Source organism: Oreochromis aureus, linkage group 3, assembly GCF_013358895.1.
Source record: "Oreochromis aureus strain Israel breed Guangdong linkage group 3, ZZ_aureus, whole genome shotgun sequence".
Taxonomy (NCBI): domain Eukaryota; kingdom Metazoa; phylum Chordata; class Actinopteri; order Cichliformes; family Cichlidae; genus Oreochromis; species Oreochromis aureus.
In genome coordinates, this window is record NC_052944.1 from 9,115,291 (window position 1) to 9,136,371 (window position 21,081).

The following is a 21,081-nucleotide window of genomic DNA, read 5'->3' on the forward strand; positions in this document are numbered from 1 at the left end:
TTATGTTTTAATTGTAAATACACAATTTATGGGTGTGTTTGGGTCATATTTTTAATTATATAAAGTATAATATATGAATGTTTACATGTTTTAATTGTTTTTTGGGGGGAAATGTGGAAACACCCCTGGCAGGTTATGAGCAAGGTGTGGCTCAATAGCAAAATGATATGAAGGACTGCCAATTACCTGATTAGTGTGGGCTTTGTTTGGATGTGCTGAACAAATGAATACTGTTGGGAGTCATCATAAAGTTAAATTTAAGTTTAAATCTGGTTCCTTTTTTCATTAATCAGGCCCAAAGTTCAGGTACACAACAGTACAGTAACTTGATTAAAAAAAAATATAACTGGTGCAAAAGGGAACTACACTTCTGCACTGCCTCTGGACCCTGAGGCTATCCTGCAACAGTAGATGTGCCTTTTCAGACCAGATCAGATGAGGCAAAGAGTATAAACAAATCCAGAGATGTACAGGAAGAAAACAAACCAGCATTACCCTGGTGGTATCTTCACAAAATATGTCCATTATTGACTGTAAGCCAATCTAAAAAGTGCACAATTTTCTGTTTTCTGTCTATGTAGCATTACTTTTGAAAACAATATCTAGGAAACTGGGGAGAGTTAGTACAGTTTTGGCTGCTATAAGAAGACTTGATGAAGAATGCACCAGTCTGGGTGAGCAGACTTCACACAGTTTCCATGCAGAGGACCAAGATCTTTGAAAGAAGTGGATCATTAACAGGAAATAATTTGTTCCCAGCAAAAACAGCATGAAAGGTTTTGGTTAAGGGTACTTCATTTCACCAGCAGAATTATTCAGCTGTCTAGCCAAGCATGATGCAATGCTTAGCTATTTAACGTTAGACGCTGTGGGGCTGTGTAACCTGACGTAGATTAGATGGATTTGATGGATTTTACCAAACTGCAGCTTAACTTAAATAATATGATGTGCAGAATATTGTATATCATTTCTTGTTTTTCACAGAATTTTTACCCAAGCTTCTAACTTACTGAGCAGAATTATTAATGCTGAATTATTTTGTGTGTATTGTGTCACATTTTGGTTTTGATTTGCATTGGCTTGTTTTTGCATTTGCTTGTGTGTATAATTTGCCTTTTGTGATGTGGTTCATGATTTTTTTGGCTACCTAATTTGTCCAGACCGCTGCTGTCATTCCTCATTGTCTTTCACGGTATCTCTTTCAAACGCCCTCCAATCTAACCTATTTTTTTTCTCGCACACGGGCACACTATCTCATCCACTCACTCTTCCTTTCTGTCAAATGCTACACCTACACACCGGCACTGAATGCTCAACAAGAGCACAGATATACTGGGTTATTCTTAAACTTAAGCCTCCTTTGGTTATCTTCAACATTAACCACGCTGCCACATGTACTGTACACCTCATAATGTCACCATTAGCACAGATTAGTCCTGGTAATTAGGTATGATAATGCTAAAATTGGCAGCAAATAAGGCGTAAACTCCTCTAGCTTAAGGTGTTAGAAAAAGAGAAAGATAGGTGCAAGAAAGGAAAAGCAGCACAAAAAAATAAAAGCTTTATTTTTATTTGATATATTTACAGGTTTTCTGCATTCTGCTCTGTATCCAAAAAAGGAAATACTGTGATTACCATCTTCATATCTTTCTTTAGTTTACATCATTGCAGAGACTGCTTGTAGATTTTCCTTTGTCTCGACCATTCAGGTGTTGTTTGACTTTCCCTGTTTAGTCATTTCCTGTTTTAGTTTGTAGTCATTTGTCACCTATGTTTTGCATATAGCTTTATTTCCCTTGTGTCGTTATCCTAATTAGTTTCACCTGGGCCTTGTTCCACAGCTGTGTCTAATTCCCTGATTAGCCCTTAGTGCGCCGTGTATGTATATATAGCCCCATTTTCCCTTTGTCTGAGTGTGTGTTAATCTATAGTTCTGCTTTCCTGTCAGTGAGTGTGAAGTGTGGTTATTTTGAGTTTTGTTCTTTGTTTATGGTCTTTGGTGTTCCACCTAATAAAAGGTGGTTTTTTTTAGTTTATTTTTGTGTCTGTGAGTCCTGTGTTTGCATCATTCCTGCCAAACCTCTTGACAAACCAAGTGTTGTGCTTGTTATAAAGAATCGCACAACATGTTTGAAAAGACAAGATGAGGTGAGAAATCCAGCCATAAACATCTTGTAGCTGATGACTTTCAGGTTAGTGACTCCAATGACTGATTTTCAATAATAAACAGGTCTGCAACACTGAACATATATTTTAAACACTTAGAGTGTTGAAGGGTAATTTTCAGGTCATTTCCATCACTTTTTCAAGAGTATTAACTTTACAATTACTTGATCCAGATTGACTATTATGTGCTCAAACTTACATAGAATTTAGTGTGTCCCTTAGAGGGTTCTTTTTATAGGTTTTCGGAGTCAACAACAATAGTAAGGGTGGCCAGATTTCTACTATATTTGTGGTTTTCTCCTTTCTTGTTTCCTAGAATCTTAGTCTGAATTTTTGAATATGATCCCTTAAACATAGCACTGATGCCATAAAATATATTTCCAATTTTATATGACAAAGAGGTTAACAGTCACTAATGAAGTGCTTTTAAAAAGTATACAAATGTATCCAGCCAACAAATAACCTGGCTAGGCAGAGGCAGGACACTACAAGCATAACCACAAATTACTGCAAGCTTTCAACGTGTACATGACATTAAAACCTCTGTGTGGTTAGGACGAGTGTCACTAGTTAGAACAACAATGAATGTAGGGCTTTAACCTAGTGGCAGATCAGCTACTACTAACAGTAGTGATCCAGCAAAAGCAGAATTGTTTTGAACTGCCAGTTCAGGCGGCTGGTACTGAATGGCAAACATGTTGAGTATGCCTGATTAAGTTCAGATGCTCTGTAAACTCATCCTTATCGTACTAACACCTGTGGTAAAAATCAAAAGCTCTTATTTTCTTTTGCTGGAAACACTCCTTGTTAGTTTTGGTAAGTTTGTCTATTAATTGAGGGATCAGCCATCTTTTCAGCCAGTTAAGTCTACAACTCAGGCTTTGGTAAAGGCTGGATGACACAAATCATATGAAAAACAAAAACTGAAGAGGAAGACAATGTTGTAAAATGCTAAAGACGGTAGAAGCCTATCAGAGAGTGTTGTTAAGCAGTATGGAAAACAGGAGAAGATGGTGGCAAAAGACAAATGAGAGGGTAACAGAAGGACAAAGGGCTACATGGGAGCACTAAAGTGTGTAAAGCATACCATCACTCACAGGTAAGCTAATGCCTTATACAGTCTGCAGTCAGACAGGGTCAGGTGTCTTTACAACTGTTTGTGCTCACGTTGCATCCTTATTCCTACCATCTGCCTTTCGCTGACTACTTACTGAAAACTCACTGCCATCAAAGTTTAAAAAGAAACGTGTTGTTCTTACACTAATTAAAACTGTTCCCCTTTATTTTGATTTGATCATCAAGTCAGACCTTAAAATTCACTGACTTGTGTGGCAGTGATTTGTTCTTTCTTATTCTAGCAGTGCAACTAACGCAGGGCCAAAGCCTCCCACAGGGTCCCTCCATTGATTTGTTTTGTTATTGAGAAACTCTTCAAATTCAAAACCCTGCAGGTCTGGAGAACAAATATTTGTTACATTTTTCAGATACTTGGTGTTGCGGATATTTGATGAAACTATACACCGCACGGTTTAAATATGATTTTGAACATGTGCTGCAGTTGGTTGATAGACCATCCACTAATCACTTCTGTACTGATATCAATTAAATGGTACCTTAAAGACTTTATGTATTTATAAACTTTAGTCTCTTTCACTGTTTATTAGCTTATGAAGCATTCTGAAGTACCAGATGTTACACTAATGGCTTCTGCCTAAATAAAGAAACAAAAAAAAAGGCAGCAGTACTCTATCAACTGAAAAGTGCCAGTGAATATTGACTTGTGGCAGGCAGGACATGAGTTAGGGTGACGGGTGACTTTAAAAGATTCTTTTGTGGAACAAAGGTGAAGGTAAGAGGAAGCTACAGGTGAAGACATGAAGCATCAATATGAAGTTGGGAGGACAGGATGAGAGAGCGTAAAAGAAAGTGAGGGCAAGGAGGAGGGCAAGAGCATTCATCCAGCACATGGAATCAGTCGAAGAAATCAATTTTTAATTTGGCCATCAGGATGGCAAAGCCGTTGGTGTACCAACGGAGCTCCCGTGCACTTAATTACACAAAGCTGCCCCTGAGAAAGGGAAGATGGGAGGCAGGAAGAAAGAGATGGAAAGAACTGATGAGAGAGGCAGGAAGAGTGACAAAGATGAGTACATGAGGAGAGGATGGTGTGAAACGGGCGATAGCAAGGTCACTGTCTGCGAGACACACAGGGTGGTGGAGGTTGCAGTGGAGAGACAGATGGTGACATATACAGAAGAGAAGAGAGGAATCTGTGGAAACAAGACTTGGGGGCTGAGGAGCAGAGAGACCTGATTTCACACCCCACCTCTCTGATTAGGAGCCTAAGGAAACACACATCACCCAGTGTATGATCATAGCATGTGGGTGACTTTGAACACATGGAGGCGCAGATACACAGAGAGCAAATAAAAACTTCATAGGGCTTCAGTGTCTCTTTTGATTCCTTTTTACTCTTCTTCTGCTGCGCTGTTCCTTTGGATTTCTACTGCCTGGAGGGTGCTGGCCGAGCGTATCAAAGGCATTTGACCACGGTGGCAGCATGAAAGCCTTGCCCTGGACCATAACACAACTGATAATCCGAGCTGTGCCACAGAACAAGCACTGCCTAACCCCCAACCACTCACTTTCTTCTTTTCCTTTAGCTGCTACAGCTCTACCTGGTGCTCTCAGTTGCTCTCATTGCAGCTTTTCTCAATAGCTTTCTGGGTGTGGTTACTATTCTGGCTCAGTTTAGTCTTAAAAGCTTGACCTCAGCTGGAAATTACAAACCGTAAGGCTCAAATGCTAGAAAAACAGCCTAAGCTTAAGCTTCTAGTAAGTTCACGTCTGGGTCATATATCTTTCTGGCCTGTCACCAAACAGATGTTCAGGTATTAAGTCTAAAATGTATTACTTTAAGTCATAATTCTGAGAATAAACTATACTGAAATTAATTGCTGTTCTTGATCCTCATAGGGGAAATTTCTCATGAGTTTCATTCTATCTCCAGTTTTACACTGGAGATTCAATGTAGCTTGGGGGTACAGGCAAGAAGTCCAAAAGTAAATACATAAAAAACTAACACAAGCCCCCAGATGCAAATACAGGAAGTGTACTGTGGAGTCAGATATCCAAATAGCCAAAGAGTTCTCAAAAGAAGGAAAGTTATTTCTTGCTGTGCTTAACCAAACAGGAGCTACTACTTTAAAAAACGAAGGCAAACATGAATACTAATATCTGATGGTTACAGTAACAAAACTTCCCTTGCTCCCTTTTCTTTGTACAATATGTCATCTGTGTCAAAAACCTTCTTGTTTTCATTAAATTACCCTCAAATTAACCTTTTTTTCCACTGTGCAGTCCAGTCAAATGGAAAGACTTTTTGTTGCAGTCACACCTTCTCTCCCTTAGCTTTAAATAGGAGATTACACAAATTAAATGATCAAGTCTTAAAACATCTGCTCTTACTTTTCATTTCTAAAAGTTTGGTCACACTGGCTCTTTAATATCGATTTCTTATTTTACTATTAGCTCTTACCACTATCTTTTTTTTTAACATTTAGGCAATTTGCCTTTCTTGTGCTCTGTCTGTACACTGACTGTAAATCCAGCCTTGTCTTGATGAGACAGAGGACTGTTAAATGCCTAGGGAAGTTTAAGACCCGCAAGGGATTCTTCTGATAGCAACCCAAATAATGAAAGTGTAATTCTACAGGGATAATTAAGTTAGAGATAGGGTGATTACTGTGCGATCCATTAAAAGTGATGGCAAAAGTAATTACTTATTCAATCAGCATGGTTTTATGAGGGAATGCGATGGCACCATGTTGCGTTGCCTCTATACAAGTCATTACATTTACAAGGGCATAGCACTTTGAGCTGTGATTGGTTCTCTTGACAGCTTGTTCAGCCATGAATTAAGGCCTTGGTGAAAATAAAAGTAATTTTTTATCAAAGTTGAGTTGAAATAAAAATTTTAAAAGGCAACTGTCCTCTATATATCCATCCACAAATATGAGTGGACGTGTATAGCTACAAATTGTCATCTGTCTGTGTTCTGCAGTGTGGTTAGAAAGAGAGAGACTTCAAAGGGATTCAGGAAGCTCTCTGTCTGACACCTCCTACTCTCACATATGGGAGTTATAACTGCCCAGACGGATGATTCTCCAGAGAAAGTGTCAGTCAACACAAATGTGTTTCTGTAAATATGTGTGATGATACCATGCAACAAACTGTGTCATTTGTTCTCACTTTGTCTAAAAGAATAAAAAATGCTTCTAATTCCATACTGGGGTTTTTGAGCCACCCCTCATTTCATTACATTTTGCTTCTGAGAAGCCAGATTTTGTAAGACTTGAAAAATCGTTCTTTAGGTTTTTTGAAGCTTTTTCAGTTTTTCTTTGAACATTGGCTACCATTTTCAGTCCAGTCATTTTACCTAATCAAACTGGAGAAATAGAAGACAAAAGAAGAACTGGCAGGTTTAAAAAAGTATCAAAGCAGACAAACAGTGTCTGAACGTCATGTCCAAAGCTTCATCAGAAATGGTCCTATAGAAAGCGTGACCAACCTGTTCTGAAGGAAGGGAGACAAGGAGAAAATGCTCAAGTACGGATGAACTGGTCTGAAAATTATTAGCAACAGGTCATTTTAAATTTTGGTTTAAATCACTATAAATATGCACGACAGAGGTGAAGAAAGATGTACAAAAGTGCACAACAGATCTCTGCAGCCATCTGCAAAACAGATGGTGGTTCTGTCATGGTTTGGGATTACATTTCAGTCAATGGTGTGGGAGATCTCTCACAGCAAAGTACTGTCAGATTTCTGTTTGCCATGCAATACCATCTGGAAAGTACCTGATACATAGGGTATAGCCCTTTGCTAAATTTTGACAATGATCAACGGTCAATGATTTCACAATGGAACACTATCAGTCAACATTATTCTGTCAAGATGCCGCACATAATCTTGACAGTGGAACAAAAGGTAGCCAACACCCAAAGAAGAGCTTTGAAAGAAAAGCATCTGGCCTTTCCTTGAAGATGTTTCACCTCTCATCCAAGAAGCTTCCTCATTTCTAAGAGCGATTGGTGGAGAGTCCCAGATTTTAAACCCTATGGGAATGTCCCCAAAAAGGTCACGGACCCCGTAATAATCCTCTACCTAATCTGGGACTCTCCACTAGTTGCTCTTAGAACTGAAGAAGCTTTTCGGATGAGAGGTGAAGCAGCCTCAAGGAAACTTACCTACCTCGTACCAACCTCGTACCTACCTAGTCAAAGGTCAACACACCAAGAAAAATGCAAATTTCAATTGGTTTGTTCATAAGAGTTTAAATATGAAGCACTTTACACTTACATCTTTCAGGCAGCCCATGAAGTTGTTGCTGACTGGAGATCCAGGCAGGTCTGCAGTGTTTGGACTACCTCCAATGTAGAAGAAGTCGTCAGAGCCCAACATAGTGTAATCTTCCTGGGTGTAACCAGTAGTGGTCAAAATACCATCAACTGAGATGGTCACCTGGCAAAGGCATGTCCCAAAAGAGACAGAAAGGAACAGATAGAAAGAGAGAGAAATATAGAGCAGCAATAGACAGAAAAAATAAAATAATAAGAAAGGAGAGAAATTAAGAGAAATGGGAGGAAAAACAAGGAAGAAATTGGATTAAACACAAATGCTTGATTGGGTTGCACCTTAAGTTGTATCGCTCAGTTGGTGGTTTTTTGGTGTTGGTCAGACTGAGGGCTTTCACTCTAGAGTGCAGTTGCTAAAGGTAAACCAGTGGAACAACTGTGTGCCAAATGTCTCATCACTACCAGTGGTAGAATAACTAACCTGGTTTAGCAAACTCAGTGCAAAGACCCTAATCTATAGCCTCAAGAATTAACATTTCAGTCATGAACACTAAAAACAGCTATCTAAACCACACACTATGAATTTAAAGTTACATAAGTACAAGAACTTGACCTTTAAACAAGCACCATGTTTAAAATGTCAACTGGGCTTTCCCTATGATTGGCATAGCTACGTTGTAACACTCTTCATTTACAGAGCTACCAGTAAAAATGACTTCCCTTTTTAATATTTAATTGCCTCCAGTTTCATATTTTGTGCAAGGTTATACATTCTTTGCTGAATTTTGATTGGCGACAGGAGCACCAGGTGGAATCCAGAATCAAACACACGGCTGCAAGCTAATGGTGTGAGATAATGTGTGAACTGAAGTGCAGACATGATGCCCCCCATTTTTTTTTTACATCTCTGGGGATCTACTAAGTTTTGTATTTTTTTAATGTGATATAATATACTGACATCATTTTAAAGTTTTTTTTTATACTGATTCCCTCTTCTACTTTTTTACTATTAATAGAACATCATTAAAAGAAATACAACAGCATGTGTAGGGAACACTCCTGCAGTGTAAGACTAGTCCCTAAAACATGAGGTGAGAAAGCTCTTTTCATGTTACACCTGACCTTATCCCATCATTACAAACAATACCTGAAGAGTAAATGAAAATAAGAAATCTTATATATACTAGTATGAAACAAGAAAGCATCTCTCCTCCGCAGATTTTCAAGGAGTCTTCACAAAAACCCTTGTATTTTTACATTATACTTATTGCAATGAAGCAAATTGTAGTTGTTTAGGAAAAATACTAAAATCTATCATTTACTTAATTGTATTTCATCACGACTGTACTTAGTATTGGTACAACAGCGATGATCATATACAAACACCCTGCCAAATCCTGATGTTTGATTCGGGAGAGACTTTTGCAGTTAGTGACCAATTTATGGTCTAATTATCCTAAAAGAGCTGGCCTGGGCGAAAGCGAAGCACTCCAGTCTCTGATTCAACATCTGTTATTCTGCATAAACGTACAAATGCAGCACTGTTGGGAGCCACACACACAACCATCTGGCTTTCATTACCTTTGCATACTACAAAGTGCCGGTAGCACTAAATTTCACCATTTCATCAAGTTCCAGCTTTACATTTGGGTCAGTTAATTGTCAAGTAAGATCTAGAAATGGTGCTTTCCTTTAGCATGTCCTTTAACAATATTCAAAAGCAGTGAATTCAGTTAGCCAAAACATCAGTTATCCTCTATGAAAACATAAAATATGCTTAAATTTATTATAAGATACAGGTCCACAACTATAGCTGTGGCAACTGTAACCAAAAAGAAACCTTAGCAACTGCACTCCAAAGATTTTATATCCCCAGCTGAGTTCTTATCTTCTGTTTTCCTTGACATTTTTCTTTTTTTTCCCGTACTTCCCTTTGTAAGAGGGCAACTCATTTTTATGTCTGCTGTTGCTACTTGGTGAGAAAGATGAATCACATTGGCCAGAAGTATCTGGCATGATGAATCTGCAGTTCACAGTGCTGGTATGTTGGGGTCATCTTTGGAGATCTCGGATAGGGATTTCAACAGGAACACTTCATTTGTCCCAAAGTGACAAGAGAGACCTTTACTGGCTATAGAGAAGAAATGGGTGGGAGGGGAATTGTTACTATAGGCAATGTCAAACATGTTCCTACTACTGTGGTTGAACTATATAGCCATGGTATTACCATTTCTTCAAAAAAGCAGATTGGAAATGTCATAGGGTAGGGAAATATCCCGTAAACCTTTTAAAATAAAGGGGTTGGCAAAAGTGCTGAAAGACACTAATATTGACTATGGCTAGGCCCATGGAAGTTTTGGGATAATATTGGGATTGTTGATGGCACATCTCAGTCAATCAATAAACTTACTCAGATAATGGGAAAACAGCAGTGACTAGCTGCCAGACACCTATAGAGTTCCCAGCAATGTGTATGTTGTTTCTCTTCCCCTCACTTTCTTCCCAGATTGTACTCCTTAATATGTTAAAAGCTTTAAACACGTGTGATTTATTTAATAAACTGTCTGAGGCAATCTTGTTATATTACTGATTTATTGTTTGATCAGAGGTTAGACTTAAACAACATTAAAAGCCCCATGTAGACAATGTGTCGAAATACTAAAATAAGCACATTAAAGGTTGTCCGAAAAAGGAAAAAAAAACAACTTTGTAATAATTCATAAGAGTTAGTGTTTCAACCAGGATACACACTCATTCATTTGACAAAATTACAAGCCCTTGCATCACTGGCCACACAGGAAGGAAGGAAGGAAGGAAGGGCTTGATGGTCTCAGTGGTTGCTAGTTGAAATACGCCGCATGCGTTCCCATCTTAAATAATGGGCTATAAATGTATTCAGACTGTTCTTTGAATAAACGCAAAGTAAAATATTCCCATTCTATGAGAGAGTCTCTGGTTGCTTTTTCTCTCTGAGAGTTGTTTTTGAATTCAAATTAAAATGAAAAAATGTAAATGTGGACATTTGACTAAACAAAGTGTGCAACACTTATAAGCATAAGTACTGATCAACTTAAAAAAAACTAGACTCTCTGGATCGATCTCATAGAGTTGGATCCAAGTCCTTCCTTCTCAGTCTATCTTTTAGACAAGCGGCTCCTTGTGCATTCAAAGTAATTGACCAACTTTTAATTGCAATAGTGCAATTAAAATTTGTCTTTATATGCAACTTTCTCATCAATTTCAAAATTATGCTGCCAACAACTGTTATTTCTTCTCCTGGGGAAAAAAATAGCATCCTGGGTGCACACAGCATATGGCTTGAATATTATTTGGTGTAATTGTGTGATCACAGTTTCTTTCTTGAAACAAAGCTTAATGTGAAATTCTAGGAAGGAAGGATGACAAATATAAAACTGCATCAGATTAATTAGCACATTTCTAGCATTCTTCTCTGTTCTTTTTTGTGTGAACGTCATTCTTCCGTCCTTTCTCATGTGCCTCCAACAAGCAGCACATACACCACATAGAGCACATAATAGACAGACTTAACTCAAGCCCCAGCTGCAGCCTTTATTGGATTCTTGTTTTTTACCCAGCTGCTCTCCAGATACCTGTTTAGCCCTGTACATACAGAAAACTAAGTAGACCTTGCTAAACTCTGCTGAACTGATTGCCCCAGGTATAAAAGACACACTGAAGATGTTTACAGCTGAATACACTATGAAGAGATTGGCACAGCTCTAGGGTTCAAATCATGAGAAGCAATCTATTTCACCCACTCGCATGCTGCTGAACTTGATTCTTTTAAGCTATTAACCTCTGCTTTCAGCCACTCTCTCATGTCTGCTTGTTCCTCATAAATCAACATCTACCAACAAACTAGGGTTTTTTTGGTTATTTTTTAAATAGGACTTTAAATGTAGTGTATTCCAAACCAGATGTGGTTTCTATGGACATTTTGATTGACCATAACTCTAACTAATTCTATGAATGCTACAGTCACAATTGGGAAAACAGTAATTGGAAACTGTGGCACAATCAAAAGTATTGCCACTATGTCCAATAACCTTCCAACCTTGATGACTTTGAAATGGTTCAAAGATGAGTACCAGGAATGCAGCCACAATCAGCTGTCTACAAAGTAACTTTGATGCATCATGATGACAGTAACATTGCAATTAGATGGAATCAGTCTCCTATCAGTTTGTGATTAAATAAGGCCAAGTCACCAATCTGTTGTCATCTACATACACAGAAATTCACATTAACTACTTACATTTGAGGAAAGTAAGAAACAATGACTCAATACTCACCCAAAGAATAAAAATGAAAGTGAAAAAGAACATTAGAATATGCCTAACCATACTGGTTACGTATGGAAGTTGTACGGTTTCCATATATAAGAAAAATAAATTTTCACTTTGTATCAGTCATCCATGATTGCTTCATATTCTACCTAAAATTCAACAACAGCCATTATTTTGACCATCCAATCTTCATAATGCCCATTTGTCAGAGATTGCTTTCCTTTCAGTACCATCACTCCTTTAATACACTAATCCATGCAGGGGGACAAGTTTACATAGAAATGTATCACTTACCCTTGCTGGAACAACATCTGATTACTGTCACAGGTCTTTTAAAAAAAGGAACAATGTGTTATCTTTTGGAGTTGAAACAGTATATTACACAGACAAGAATGCATTCCCACCCACACGATGGGTTTCCATAGGTGTCTGGCAGCTCGTCAAAAGTCCTAATTAGTCGCAAATTGAGAAAGCCCTATTTTTGAACATTAATGCTTACACTTTAATGTGCAGTTTTGACATGTAAACCCTGAAGTGACGAACTAAGCTACACTCCTAAGTTAGTAAAGACATGGAGGGGAGGGTTGGGAAGCTTGGGGCGAGTGCCATTTGCGCAAGAGAGAGGGGCAAGGTTTTAAACTATGTGCCGAAAAGAGTTAAAAGGGTTGGAGGGTGAACAAAATCGGTTAGTACTTTTGTAAGTAAGGGAAAGTCAGACACAAAAATGGTTGTTAGTACAGTTACAACAAAGGTTTTATCCAAACAGTAGATTAGTAACAATTTAGTCATAGTGAAAAAAGTATGTGAGGATTCTTTAAAAGTCCTCTGCAATTTGATTGCTCAAACCAGATCCAGATTTAGACTGAATGTGTTATTTCAAGTGACAAGGGTTTGTTTGGTTAAGAAGAAACAAAATGAATCCATACAAGCTAACAGGGTGACGCACAAGCCATGCACTTAAATAAAAAAGATGACAGGAAAGATGGGCTTGGAGAATTCATTGAGACACAACACGAAAAGGTCGACTATTAAAAGAAATATATAACGTAAACCATCTGGCAAAATGCAGCAAAATGGGTGAATTTAATCGCAGGGCATCACGACACCAGACAAATGGGAAAAGGAAAAGCAAGAGAGCTTTTAGTGTTCGGGGTTTTAGACAAGAAGGCAACATAAAAAAATGCATCTACACACGTGTACAACAAACTGACACGTGCTGGGATACAGCAGCATTTACACCCTATAAGAATGCTGATGTGAACACTTCTAGCCAATAGAATCATGCAGACATGGTGCAGGAATACAGCCACTGGATACTCAGTTTGGAGGTGGAAGTTGGACAAAATGGGACCGGAGTAAACAATCACAGATGGAATCCACATACACGAGAGGGTTTTTTAAAGAATAGGAAAAACTGAGAGGGGAGAGAAGATGTTCAAATTCTGGTCAAAGTATAGTAAAGAAAGTGTTCCAATAGCAGGAAAAAGCTTTTCACCACTGTCCACGTCCTTCATGATATTGGGCACAGGAAAAAAACAACAACATCCATGCTCGTGATTGCAGTTCTCATTATGCCTCTGCTACAATTTCACAACAGCATTTCTGAGTTGAAAATTGCTTTATCACTTTTGTCAAATTTGAACCAAGACTCAGTGAGTCACTACCAGATACAGTGGCTTTCTGCACATAACACTTTTCTTTTCCAACTCATGGGATTTGATGGATTGGCCAGATTTATTCCTTGGGGCATCAATTCTTTATTCACCAGAAAATGAAAATCTGTCTCCCCTCGTTACTTTTTCCCTTTTTTTGTTTCAGCAAGATAATGTGTGAGGTCATTATTCATTTTAGTAAGTTAATTTTGAAGTTAAAATTATATAAGAAATAAAACAAAGTATAATAAAATAAAATAAAATAAATAAAAACAATAAGGAGAATGCGGCTAACATGTCTTATGGCCATATTGATTTTAGTAGGACAACTGATATATGTATGTATATACGTTAGCCATGATATATACATATACATATATACTCAATGCAATCTTTGTATCAAAAAACAACAACAACAAAAAGAAGTTCGGAGGGGATAGGAGTCTTTTCATGCAAGGGGTGAGGGCAGTAAAGTACAAGAAATATAAGTTAGTGTTAGTGTTAATGAGGGGTCGATCGTACACAGATTTTCCCAGTCACTTCCCTTTATGTCTGCATTGATGGGCAGACAGTTTCCTTCATTGATTGGGCAAGTCCAGTGAAAGCAAGTAAAGCTGGCTCTACCTACACACTGATGGCAGCATTACTGTTATGTACTAAGGCCTAAATAAGATTTCAGTAAGGTCTTTGTTTACATATTTTAAAATATAAAGCTCTACGAGTTATTTTGCCAAACTTTCCCAACTTTGCTGGTTATTCAATGTAAAACTGTCTGATCATCCCTGCACCTGTGTTCAGGGAACTAACTGTTCATGAAAACATTTTATTACGTGCGCACATCGTTGTGTAAGAGAGGAAGTCTGTTCAGGTACAAGACTGAGAACAGCCCCAGGTTGACCATAAATCAGCCTAAGGCCACTAATGGGATCAAGCCCTCATTTGAAGCCTTCTTTACAGTGAGGGCTTTGACCGATAAATCAAGAGCTGTAAATAATCTTCATGACTCTATAAACCATAAGACGGCAAACCTAGATTACAGGGCACTCAATAACATGCCAAACGAGTCTAACTGAAATAGCATAGCAAAACAGTGTCTTTAGTGGCATTTCTCTCACACTTTTTAAAATATTGGGAGAAAAATGATATAAAAACAGAAAGCGAAAAATGTATTTTTACTTCCTTTCACTGGAATGGCCAGAGTAGGCTGCTTGAAAAGTCTGCTGTGTACGTTCACTTCAAGGGTTCTTCTTAAAAAAATAAAAAATAAATTCAAAAAAGGGAACAGGGAATAACAAAATATAGTTTCTCAGCAAAATTTTAGAATGCTAAATTGAGAAAATATCTTGCGTAATGATTCTTTATTTCTTCATACGGATAGTGTTTGAAAAAGAAGAACAAATAAAAGACAAAGAAAATAAACAACAACCAAAAAAATAAAAAAATAAAAACTGATATAATTCCTATATCTTTTCTTTTGAGCAGACCTCATTGGATGAAAACATTAAGTCTTAACAGGAAAGGGAAACTGGATGGCAATAAAAAGCGGTTAACATATATAAATACAGAGAGAGGGCTAAAATAAAAACAGAAAGGTGGAGTTTTTCCAGCTACCTTGGAATTGATGGAGGATTGTACTTTCAGTAAAGCAAACAGAATAGAAAGAGGTAACGGAAAACCCAGGGCAAACCAAAGTGTAAGACAATTAGAATGATATCTACCATATAATGCAGTTTGTTTACCATAGCGTGTCCAATGCCTGCGTGCTTCAGGAGAAAACAGGGGGAGGAGAAAGAAAAAAAAATGACAAACCTTAAAAAAACTCAAAACATACCTAAACCCCGAAAAAAGTGGGAAAGAAAAAAACGAATCGCCTTTGGTAAAATCAGGCAATTTGATTGTAAAAAGAATAGTGAAAAAGAAAATATTATTTTTTATATAGCTGTAGTAGAACATCCAAATAAAGAAATAAAGAAAGCAATTGTAAGCAACTATTTCGTTTTTAAGGGTCATTTTCAAAATAAAATTCATTAAAAAATAAAAGGTATAAAAGGATAACAGTACATTTGTTAGTATGTAAGTCGCAAGTTAATTAGAGAAAACAACAGATGGTTTACATTCCGTGAATGACACAGTGTTAGTTGTTGAAATCATAAAAGGTAAGGGAAAAGAAAATTCACCCATGAAAGTAATCAAATTGGAAGAATTCTGAACCATGTTAGTAAGAGAGACAAGAGTTAGCAAATCAACTTCCACAGAGGGGATTTGGGCAGTTTTGATGGGGAGGTTTATTTTGAAAGCGGGAGGGAATGAGGGAAAAGTACATCAGTATTAGTATTCACTCTGGCAGACTAATCTGTTCAGTGGGCTTGCTGTCGGTAGGGTGTCGTTTTTGATGACTTGAAAAGGTGCAATTATCTATTATAAGCAAAATTTCCACAAGTAGTCATTTAGGGCTGCTGTGATGTATGCAAGGGAAGACAAAAAAGAAATTACTCCATTGTAAAAAAAAAACTTCAATTATGGAAGAAAATACAGTATAAGCATTTAGGAAAATGGAATTAATTCAGCATATACTTAAAAGAGTGAGAAAGGCTGAAGGATAGAGAGGAAGAGAAAGAAAGACAGAAAGGTTCACGGGTGGTTCTGGTGTCTGCAACAACCTGAAAAAGACAGATGTTCGTTTAGTCATTTGAATCATTTCCACTGTAAAGAGGAAAGCTCGCAGTCCCTAAAAAATGAAATAGTGAACATGGAATGACGTGTTAGTCCTCTCTGTACATTCAGTGTCCTTCTGTCTTTAAATGTCATGTCACTGATCTTATGAAAATTTTGCATTATTCGAGGCTTTAGTTTCATGTTGTACATTAACAGAAAATTCAATTTCTCACACCATGCAAAAGGTATTAAGACTCAACTATGCAAGTGGAGCATTAACACTTCAAAAAGGTAAATGGTGTTCTGGAATTTTTCCTCCGAACAAAGTGGACATATTGAATATTGATTTTAACATTTTAACTGCTGTGAAGGATCACAGCTGACACACACACTGGTAAAAGGAGTTCTCTCCTCAAATCCCAGTTGTACGTTAGGTCATCCGATTTTACACAGAGTAATTAACTTGCCAGAAGCACAATGTCAAATTAAAAGAACTATATATCAAAAAAAAGCTCCAAGTAATGCTGATAATAAAAATAATGGAAATTTCAACCATCATTTGTATGTGAGCCTTGTATTATCTACAGCAGTGCTGTAGATGATACAAGTGTGTCTGTGTGTGGGATAGATTATTGTGTATTCATGCCATCTGTGTGGGAGCTGAATGTAAGTGGTGACCATGACGAAGGTCTTTCCCATGAGGCTAACTGGCCAAACTGAAGCTTCAAGCACACCCACTCTTTGATCTGGGGTCACAATAAAGTGCTGTCACCAGTCACCCGCTGTGTCTAATGACTTCTCTTAATCCATTAATTAGGCAAAGAAGTATTCAGTGGTGGGTGTAAATTTGCATACAAGCACCACAATGAGCTCTCTGAACACTGTCTCTGAACTTACAAAACATTATAAATATGATAGGAGGCTTTAAAAAATGGAGGACCTAACAGGGGTTTTACTTGGTGACAATGACTTAAGCTTTCAAAACAGCTTTCAACACAGATGACCTGTGATGCAGCAAGAGAAAAGGAATTAGAAATTATTAAATGTAAAATATAGCATTTGCCAGCTTTAAATCCCTCGCATATGCTTGATGTTTGAATGCTTAACTTATCTGTTGGAACTATCAGTTCTTTGACAGCCCTGGAATGGTTGTGAAAAGTCTGTCCTTCACAAAAATCAGATAATCTTGAAAATAGAAAACGGTTAAAATATAGGTGGTGCAATGCTTTATGAAGAGTAGTTTTCCTGAGCAGGTCTAAGTAAAGGTCTTAAAGGGACATATATAATAAAATTCACGTCATTATTTTGTTTGCTTTTTTTTTTTTTTAACATACCTAAGCAGCAGCTTAAAGGGAGATGCCCAGACCTTCCTCTCTCCAGCAATCACATCTAGCTCTTCCACTAGGGTGCTGAGGTATTGACAAGCCATCTGAGATACATAATCTATCTAACATGTACTGGGTTTACCCTGAGGTTTCCTCCTGCTAACCCAGGAGGCTTCAAAGAAGCATCCTAGGTACACATTTAGCCCATTTTAACTGGACCCTACTAATATGAGAGCATTAAAAAAAAAAAAACCCTGTTAAAAGTTAAATTAACATTTAAAGTTTAATCAATTAATCAAAATACAAGTCTGAAATGCTGAAATGTATTCAAACTAAGAAAAGTAAAAGGAAGCTCTTATCAACTATTTTTGTCCAAAGCAAACTGAACCGCATGCTATAATAACATAATAATAAAGTAATATTAGTACACATGAGTAAAACTGTTTTGTTGTTGTTGTTTCGTTTTCTTTTGCTTTTGAACTTTGTCACCACATGGACAATCACTACTCACGATAATTTTTTTCTTCAGAACTCCAGTAGATTTTCTTTGTGTGCCTGTGCTGCTCTGAGCTTTACTAGCTAAACAAAAAACATACTGGGCAAGCTAACCAGTATTTTCATGCAGGGTTTGAATAACACATGTTAGCTTTACATTTCCAGTTTATCAGATGCCATGGAGCAGCCCTTAGCTGTTACAATAATCTTCCTTCTTCCTCTTCTGCCCCATTTTTCTAACATCTTAATCCTAAGTAGAGTTATCTGGCCCTGTTTTCTCTCCCTGGGAAATACAGCATCTTTAGCTAGCAGACACACTGTGTAACAAACTGCACATAATATTTATGAGTTTGTTAATACTTTTTGAGCAGAGAGAAACATTGCAATTGAAATTAACATGCGAAAAACTATGTTCCCCCATTTATGCTCACTCCTTTTCTGTAGCACTAGCTAGATGCTGAAATACAAGGACCCCAACTTGTAGACAAAACACCATTGTAACTGCTCAGTATAGCGCTGTAAAATATTTTTTGCCTCTCTTTTTTTTCTTTTGTCTTTTCTGTATTATTGTTACATCATTTAAGCCTAAATTAGTTTGATTGAAGACTTGCAGTGATGTAAAATAAAAACTTCTCTCAAATGCAAAAACCCTAAAGTAAAGAGCCTGTTTTGAAATTGTTAGGAGTAAAAAAAAAAAAATACAGATATTTGTGTAAAAATGTAGGGAGTAAAAGTAAAAACTTCCTACTTAAGTCAACACATCGTCTGGCAGAATTTCACTTCGCCTCTTTTTCTACCATAATATGAAACAATATTTGCCCTCTTACTGATTTCTTATTTTCTTGCATATTTGTCACACTTACATATTTCAGTTCATCAAACAAATCTTGATATTAGACAAAGGTAACGGTGGTAAATGATGATTTAATTTATTAAGGGGGAAAAAAAAACCTACCTGCCATATGTGAAAAAGTAATTGCCCTCTAAACTGATTATCCGACATGCCATCCTTGCCAACAAGAACTGGAGTAAATTTGGCTCACTCTTCTTTGCAGAATTGTTTTAAATCAGCCACATTGAAGGGGTTTTAATCCAGATTTAATCAAACTTTACCTAGGCCTCTGCAACACTTGGTCTCCAGTTTTCTTGTAGCTAGCATAATTCATGTTTCCATCAATCAAAGCAGGTTGCCCAGGTTCTGAAGCAGCAAAGCAGCCCCCCACCATCACACTACCACCACCACATCTTTGTGTTACTGTACCAGTAAACTGTCAACTTTATCTTCACTTAGCTCTCTCTTCACCACAACAGACCATTACAACATCCACATCACTGCAGGTGCTGCAACACCATCTGTCAATCTCACACTCAAGTCTTCCACCACCATGAACGAAACCATGACAACAATGGCTTTAGACTGAAAGATGCTAATTTTCATCCCCACCGCTATGCACTCTGCTGCAAACCAGAGCTGTACGATGCATAGGTGCCAGTGCAAGACAGGCTCTCCACCTTTCTGTTCTTTTCCCTATAGATCATCAACTGTGTTTAGGTTTGAAGGTGGTGGTGAAGTCAAAACCAGTATGCACAGCCCAGTGTGGTGAACAGATCTGTATGCTCAGGTTTTTCCTCTTGAATCTTAAAAAGGTGGTATGTGAAACTTTAATACTGGGACAATCGGAAACTGTGGAAACAAATGGAAAAAAAAATCTATATTTTAGAACTGCAATGTACTTTTTGACACTCTCTATATACATATAAATTAAGAACAAGGAAAATGACATGCAATCTATTTTTTTTTTTAATGTAGAAATAACAGTTTTATTCACATCACTTTATTTCCTTGCAATCATCTACATGTGGTCCCATTCCTTGTTCCTCCCTATCACTCACATCAGCAGTTCACAGACTTAATACCTAATGCCATAAAAAGTCACAGTTAGGAACAGAACTAACACAATGGGTGTAAATGAATTGTACATGGAGCATATGTGTGGTTTTCTGGGCTAAAAATTAAAACATACATTGTGATCTTTAAAAAATTCCATGAACTTACAAAAATGGATATGCCAACTTTAGGCCAACAGGGTCAACACATGTTCAGTCATGGATAATAGATTATGACTGAGGTGGCTGATAAAGGTTAGCAAGCTGCTACAACTTTTTGGGTTTTTTGTTTTGTTTTGTTTTACTCAACCATTAAGCAAAAGAAAGTCTACACCGGGAGTTAGAGTGGTGATATGATTTAAAAAAAAAATAATAAATGGAAAGCACAAAATGAATACACTAACAGACGAGAAGTCAAGCGTGAAAGTCGATGTGTAGAGGCAAAACCATTGTAAAGACTTTTTACAGCAGGCTTGAGAACCTTAAGTACTGCTAAACTAGCGCTCCACTGTCAAGATCAATCGTGCAGAAAATTAAACTTTTGTTCTACTTTTGCTCTCATGTGGCAGACAGAATGGTAAGGCAACCAGTTGGTTTTCAGGGATCTCTGTCTTGATTTTCCCACTTGTGTGTTGAGACATTTTAGAAATGTTTGCAGCACTGCTATAGGAGAAGGCTGTGAGTGCTAGTGGCAGTGGTGATGATAGCGTTACAGAAATACCTGAGCAATTGGGATTGCCAAATATTAAAGTCGGCAAGGGATTTTGGAAAACTATAATGCAAGAGTATATAATGCAAATTTGACTCTCTTACAGTGTATTTCCTCATCTACCCATCCTATTAAACTCTCAAACCCAGCATGCCTGGAGCTCCTGCTGTGACAGTCCATTGCCCTCTCTGTAATTGACCCATCTGGGAAAACAAAGACTGTGAATGCTGATATGTGCTGATGGAGCATAAATCTTCCGCTCATGTAAACAACCACAGGCCCAGACAAACAACTTTGTGTTGCATCTGTCTCAAAGGACCCCCTGAATTGACAAATCATGTACTAAATCTGATACCGAAGTAGGAAAGGTCTGGAAATGAGCTTGTGTTAATATAAACATGGTAACTACTGTCTGTGCTTTGTAGCGGTGCACTTAACAGGTGAAACAGTCGACATGTCTCTGTCACTATGTGGAGAAAACCAACAGGATGCCAGCCAGAGTTAGCCGAGATGTAAAATGATGCTTTG

At 37.6% G+C, this 21,081-nt stretch overlaps 1 protein-coding gene across 1 annotated transcript in view; it reads right to left on the bottom strand.

Moving 5' to 3' along the window:
- The window catches only part of nrxn2b (neurexin 2b), a 654,120-nt gene that overhangs the window by 341,404 nt on the left and 291,635 nt on the right, over positions 1-21,081 (bottom strand). Inside the window, exon 7 of the mRNA XM_039609711.1 lies at positions 7,528-7,689. Coding sequence (XP_039465645.1) covers positions 7,528-7,689 — 162 coding nt within the window. The remainder of the gene's footprint in view (positions 1-7,527; positions 7,690-21,081) is intronic.